The sequence below is a fragment of the Enoplosus armatus genome, chromosome 15 (assembly GCF_043641665.1).
Source record: "Enoplosus armatus isolate fEnoArm2 chromosome 15, fEnoArm2.hap1, whole genome shotgun sequence".
In the NCBI taxonomy this organism is placed as follows: Eukaryota; Metazoa; Chordata; class Actinopteri; order Centrarchiformes; family Enoplosidae; genus Enoplosus; species Enoplosus armatus.
In genome coordinates, this window is record NC_092194.1 from 18,486,184 (window position 1) to 18,492,483 (window position 6,300).

Genomic DNA, 6,300 nt, shown 5'->3' on the forward strand with positions numbered 1-6,300 from the left:
TGCAGCATTATCACACTGCATTGGATGGTCCGAGACATGTACATTGTATGCTTTTACTTTTAAATTTCCAATTTTTCCACAGAATGTTATGTAGCTTGAATTGGTTATAAGGGCTACTTAATTCTTCTTCATAGCCTCATATTCATATCTTATTCTTTGCCCTTGATATCAAAAGTGTTTATAAAGTCTCTAGTCTCTCTTGCCAGAGACAAAAAATGCAGTGAAGCAGCAGCTTGATTTACTATTGCTTATATTTATATGCGTGTGAAGGAGGAGGGTGAAGTTCCATTGGTTAATTTTTGATCAGGCTTTCCTGAGGTCACTCTGTTGTGGGGCCTTTGCGTGCTGCGCTTCCTGGTCCACGTATTGAGAAGCTCACCAATATCCTCTTTGACAGATAATGACATTTGAAAAAAAAAAAAAAAATAAAAAAAATTCAAATAAAAAAAAAAAAAAATAAAAAAAAAATTTTAATTAAAATTAAAAAATTAAAATAATAATTAAAAAAAATTAAAAATTAATAAAATCTTAATTAAAAAAATAAAAAATATTTAAATTTAAAAAAAACAAAATTAAAACAAAAATTATAAATATAAAATATAAAAAAAATATTTAAACTTACAAAATAAAAAAAAAAAAAAATAAACTAAAAATAAAAAAAACAAAAAAAATAATTTTTAATATTAAAAAAAAAAAACTTTAAATAACCTAAAAAGTCAAAAATAAAACAAAAAAAAAAAAAATAAAATATATTTAAAAAATTTAAATTAAAAAACAATTAAAAAAAAAAATAAAAAAAAAAATTAAACAACAAATTAAAAAAATAAAAAAAAACAAAATTATTAAAATAAAAATAAAAATATAAAAAAAAAAATTAAAATCTAATAATTAAAAAATAAACTTAAACTAAAAAAATAATACAACAAATAAAAATCAAAAAAAAAACAAATAATGTATTGTAAATATAAATACATGGACAATAGAGTGTAAAGTGTAAGTTTTGTCAATACAAATGGTTATTTCACACCAGTCAGACTAATTCACGTTTTCTGATGTTCCATTTGTGTGAACGAAAGGCATGAACGAAAAAGATTATAAATACATTGTTAATGGGAAATGTCCAAGTCTACAGCCATTCTGAAAGATAGTTGTTAAATGTTTAACCCATGTAATCGGTATGAAGTTCCTCCTCAAATTGTGCTGTTATGTTTCTACCGTTAGGATACAAAATGTCTTGGTTTGCTGACTTGGCTGGGAAAGCTGAAGACTTCCTGAATAAGGTGGACCAGGGAGCTGCCACTGCCCTGACCAAAAACCAGGAAAGAACATCCTCCTTTTCGTCATCATATGGAGAAGAACCAACTGTCAACTCTGAATACAACACTGCAGGGTATAAGACCAATGCAGCTGTGACACATCATGCCTATACATCCTCTGATAATACACCGAGCTTCATCTCTTCAGCAGCTGGCAACATCAAGAGATCCAGTGCAACCCTGCTGGCTGGTAGTGCCAACATGGCCAGTATCCCCTCTGGTTCTGGCAGTAGCGCCGCCAACTCTGCCAAGGCCTCATCTGGCTTTGTGAGGCCCAAAAAGAGCGAGCAGGATGTGGACGATGACATGCTCTTTGACTTTCTGAACAGCTCAGACCCTCCAGTCAGCAACAGGAGGGATTCAAGAAGAGAACTTGTAAAAGTGGCAGTTCCGGTTACTGAGGTCCAAAACCCAACACCTCCTCCTTCCACCACTCCTCATACTATCCCCTCAGCTCCGTCGACGCCCCCCTCAACTCGGGGTGTATCTAGGGCCTCAAGCATGAGCTCACTGTCTGCTCACAGCATCAAAACATCAGAGGACAGCTCTGCTAAAGAACAAAGCCAAGGTAGGATTAATAACACCCTACATACTACAGTCATGTAGTCAGTGCTGGAAAAAGTCATTAACTCAAATAACAGATTCTGAAATGAGAAAGGTATGATGATCTGTTTATACTGCCTCTGTATTGTGATGTTAATATTTTGATGAGATATCTAGATATTATGAATGTGTTGGTACTACTATTTATCACTGTCCACCTGTAGATGGATACATATTTTCTTGCCTTGTTTACGTAAAAGCCTTTGCGACTATTTATATCTGAATTATAATTTTGTGTGTTCTACCTTCACCCCCACCTGGCCACCACAGACACACCTGAGAGTTCAGACTCAGGCTTGGCTGTCCCTCAGGAGTCCAGCAGGCAGGAGCCTCCTCCTCCTACAGAGGAGCCACAGAGCCAGATCCTGTCCAGTCTGCGTCTGGAGAATCAGCTGCTGCGCAGTGAGGTGGCCTCCCTCAACCAGGAGATGGCTTCAGTCATTCAGAGAGCAAAAGACTTACAAGATGGTAAGAGATGAGACAAAACAGGAACATGGCCTACATTTCTGCTCCTCTCCCTGTGTATTGATGAAGTCACTTTCTACTCATGTAGAATTGAACCAGACCCGTCTACGCGCAGACAGATGGAACTCGGAGCAGTCTCAGACTGACCGGATGTTACGGGAACTTCGGTCACAGGTCGATGACCTAACAGAAGCCCTCTCTGCCAAAGACGGTCAACTTGCAGTCCTGAAAATCCGACTTGATGAAGCTGATCAGCTGCTGAAGTCCCGCAGTGCTGCATTAGATGAGGCACAGAAGGAAAAGTCAAGGTACACTCTTGACCTCCTTTTGAAGTAGAGATCAGATTCAGCTTTTTATGAATTGGTTTAGACATTATTTTTTCCTGTTTGGCTTTTAGAATTGTGCAAGACCAAACGGAAGGGAGCAGCATGCATTCCCAAGCTCTTGAAATGATGCAGGAGAGGCTGCGAGAGGCTGAACTGGCCCTCAGGAGGGAACAGGACAGCTACCGGCAGATGCAGGTGAACTTGATGCCATTCATCTTCCTTTTATATATGACTGACTGTCTAGACTAAACACAGGGATTATTTAGTATTAAGGCTTCTTAATTCTCTGTTCTTGTGTAGAGTGAGTATGCTGGCCGCCTGTCCAAAGTGGAGTCTGAGAGGCAGACCCTCGCAGAGACGGTGACGGCATCAGAGCGGCGAGCTGGAGAGGAGAAGCTCAGGGTCGATGATCTCCAACAGCAACTGAAAAGTTCCAAAGCTGCGGCTGAGACTGCCAAACAGGAGTTACAAGACTACAAGCACAAAGCTTCCCGCATCCTTCAAGTAAGACTTGCTGTCTTTTTCATACGCAGCGTCAGCATTTATTTAAACTGTTCCAGACAATCATTGTTTTCAAACCATTGGGGTTTTTTTACATACAGATTTAGAACTTTTTGGATGCTTTCCTGGTTTTTTTGTGTCCTTTTGCAATTCTATTTTTTGTTATTAGGCTTCTTTTTATAAGCTTAACCTGTTTTTTTTAAATAATGTTTTAAATGGTCCTCTAGTCCAAAGAGAAGTTGATCAGCAGTCTGAAGGAGGGATCTGGTCTGGACACTCTGGACGGCAGCGGGGCCATGGCTCTGGAGCTGGAGGATCTGCGTCACGAGAAGGAACTGCAGAAGGAGGACATCCAAAAACTACAGGGGCAAGTGCACGCACTTCGGACAGAATTACAGGTGAGATGCTGTAAATGGCAGAGAGTATGAGCAGAGGAAGTGTAAATTCAAAGTAATGTGATAGTGCATTGATCCCTGTGGGGAAAATCTTGGTTGCACTGGGAGGTTGGTAAATGTCTGTCTGTGTGATGTGAGGTGCTACCTCCAAAAATAAATGTTCATGTTTTCTGTCTAACTCTGGTTTGAGTTTACTGTTTGTATACAGCTGCAGCATCTGCCGTTGAGATGTTGTTGATTTAGCTGCACAAGAGAGATGTGTTTTTCTTCTCACAGGATTTGGAGAATCAGGCCCTGACGGAGGCAGAGACATGGCGGGAGCAGCAGGTGCAATTAGAGGAGCAACAGGCCTTACAGAACAGAGCCAAGCAGGAGGTGGAGGCTGAGGTCGAGCGCTACAAACAGGTAAGGGGTAGTGATGATATAGAAAACGAATTAATTTTTCTTGAAACTACATTCTAATTTATGTGGGATGTTTTTGTATTTTTCTTCATAGGAGCTGCAGTACCTGGAGGAAGAGCACCATCGAGCCAAAACTACTCTGCAGACCAGAATCAAGGACCGAGAAGATGAAATCCAAAAACTCAGGAACCAGGTCAGTTCACTTTATAATTATGCAGTGCATGTAAATGCAGAGCCCCCTTCCTGGGTCAGGACTTGGCCAACAGACGCTTGGTATATGAGAAATTATTCTTTGCCAATTTGACAAACAGTATTGATGATGTACTCTTCCAGTTGACCAACAAGACTCTCAGCAACAGCCAAACAGAGCTGGAGAATCGTCTCCACCAGCTGACCGAGACGCTGATCCAGAAGCAGACGATGCTGGAGGCTCTGGGCACAGAAAAAAGCTCCCTGGTCTTCCAGCTGGAGCGTCTGGAACAGCAGCTGAAGAACGCTCAGGGAGGACAAAGTGGAGGGCCAGCCATCAACATGAGCGGTCTAGAGGGACCAGGTAGGAGAGGTTTAGATGAGGGTCAAAGTGTTTTGTATTGTAAACACAAGCGATTGTTAAGGGGCAGTGATATGGATTGACATTTCAACATGTAAAACATATTTGATGAAAAATCAACAATAAATTAGTGAATTCAGTGTTGAAATCAGTCTTTTTACCACAGCAACAACAGCTGATTTACTGTGTTGGTACAGCTGATCCAGTTTCCTTGTTATTTCGGCCAATTTGTTTTTTGATTTCCTGCTTAATGTAGATGCGAAAACAATGGAATATACAAACACGTACATTTAAAACTAGACACGTGTTTTTTAAACATTGAGTCACTCTGTGTTTTATCAGGCTTAATAGTTCATCAGATTTCATTCTGAGTCCATGATGTCGTCTTCTGTGTGTTGTATTTTCAGGGGCACGACAAAGAAACACACCAATCCTTTTCAGTGATCAGGACAGTCCAGGAATGTACGGCAAAGTACGCAAGGCAGCCAGCACCATTGACCGTTTCAGGTAACATCTTACAGGAGTGTTTTTTTTTTGTTGTCCTCACCATTACTGAACTACATTAACACTGTTTTCTGTGTGAGATATGAACCCCAGTGATAAATGAGAAACTGTGTCATTTCAGCATCAGGCTGGGTATCTTTTTGAGGCGCTACCCTATGGCCAGAGTGTTCGTTATCCTGTACATGGTGAGTATTTTAAAAATGGCATTTTATTTTATCATCTTGATAACCACTGGTTAATCAAAGACATGAACAACATTTCATCTTCTTTTTACAGGCGGTGCTGCACCTGTGGGTCATGATTGTTCTCCTGACTTACACACCAGAAATGCACCATGGCCATCCTGATGGAAGATAGAAGGCTTGAATTTTAAAGTTGGGTGTTTAAAAGATTTTTGTTCTATGGCCTTCAACGTAAGGATGGCACAAGCTGCTAGAATACGGGCTCTGGGTCCTGACTCTCCCTGTTTTGCACAGAAATTCTATGAATTAAAGACATTTCCTCTGACTTATCCTTCATTGTTTCCAACTGTAGATTGATATCTGACAGCTGCATTAGGTTTGAAAATAATTACAGAGTGATATATTGTATTGGTGGTCTGCTGAAGGGACATTAAATCAAACATGATCTCACATCTGTACTTCTCATCATCTGTTTTCAGACCTCTGTTCTCTTGAGAGATTGTATTTAACACTATGTAAAAAAAGAGTCTTTTAATAAATGAGTTAGAAGAAACAAACTGCCTGGCACTCTTCTAATAGATTATCTGAGCCACACAAAAAAAACACAAAGGGGAACTTCATCGGTTTTTAACACACAAGTCAGTTTAGCAGCCATGAAGAGTACAACTCAGCATATGAACAGTAAAAAAAAAAAAAACTGGATTATCTCAACTTGGGTTTGGAGACTAATTATATTGTTAATTTAGAAGAACAGCAGAATTTATTTTTCCATGAAAACTTTTCTCATAATTCTGAGATAATTATCTAGTTGATTTAGAAAACAGTATTATTATTTTTTCCTGAAGTGAATGCATTACGCGTCCGTATATTCAAAATCTTAAAACACGTATAAGCTAATGATGGATACAGTGACTGTCAGTTGTAGTTCTCTTGGTTCTTGAACGCACCTTGAATCTGTTGGTCCTCCAGTATCCCACAATGCACCGCTGCCGTTCGCTGTGTCCACGTCAAACCTGACAGCCATCGCCGCAGCCGAGCTGATAATGGCTGCAGTTG

The 6,300-nt window shown here is 39.5% G+C and overlaps 1 protein-coding gene across 2 annotated transcripts; it reads left to right on the plus strand.

The window, feature by feature from the left end:
* Nucleotides 1–1,226: 1,226 nt before the first annotated feature.
* golga5 (golgin A5) lies at nt 1,227–5,765 on the plus strand. 2 transcript variants are annotated; one of them, XM_070920354.1, is made up of 12 exons: nt 1,227–1,913; nt 2,246–2,387; nt 2,473–2,692; nt 2,782–2,905; nt 3,011–3,214; nt 3,439–3,609; nt 3,883–4,011; nt 4,103–4,201; nt 4,342–4,561; nt 4,966–5,065; nt 5,184–5,247; nt 5,339–5,765. In XM_070920354.1, the coding sequence occupies exons 1-12, from the start codon at nt 1,230–1,232 to the stop codon at nt 5,417–5,419; spliced, it is 2,238 nt and encodes a 745-aa protein (XP_070776455.1). In that variant the 5' UTR covers nt 1,227–1,229; the 3' UTR covers nt 5,420–5,765. The 2 variants fall into 2 exon arrangements, with proteins under 2 accessions (XP_070776455.1, XP_070776454.1); XM_070920353.1 differs by having other exon boundaries at nt 1,227–1,884; nt 2,190–2,387.
* The last annotated feature ends 535 nt before the right edge of the window (nt 5,766–6,300 follow it).

Bases quoted from the DNA above. Each gene is read 5' to 3' on its own strand.
- golga5 (XM_070920353.1), top strand. From the start codon at position 1,230: ATGTCTTGGTTTGCTGACTTGGCTGGGAAAGCTGAAGACTTCCTGAAT. The intron at 1,885-2,189 runs GTAGGATTAATA...TGGCCACCACAG, and splicing joins TGCTAAAGAACAAAGCCAAG to ACACACCTGAGAGTTCAGAC. The intron at 3,215-3,438 runs GTAAGACTTGCT...ATGGTCCTCTAG, and splicing joins AAGCTTCCCGCATCCTTCAA to TCCAAAGAGAAGTTGATCAG.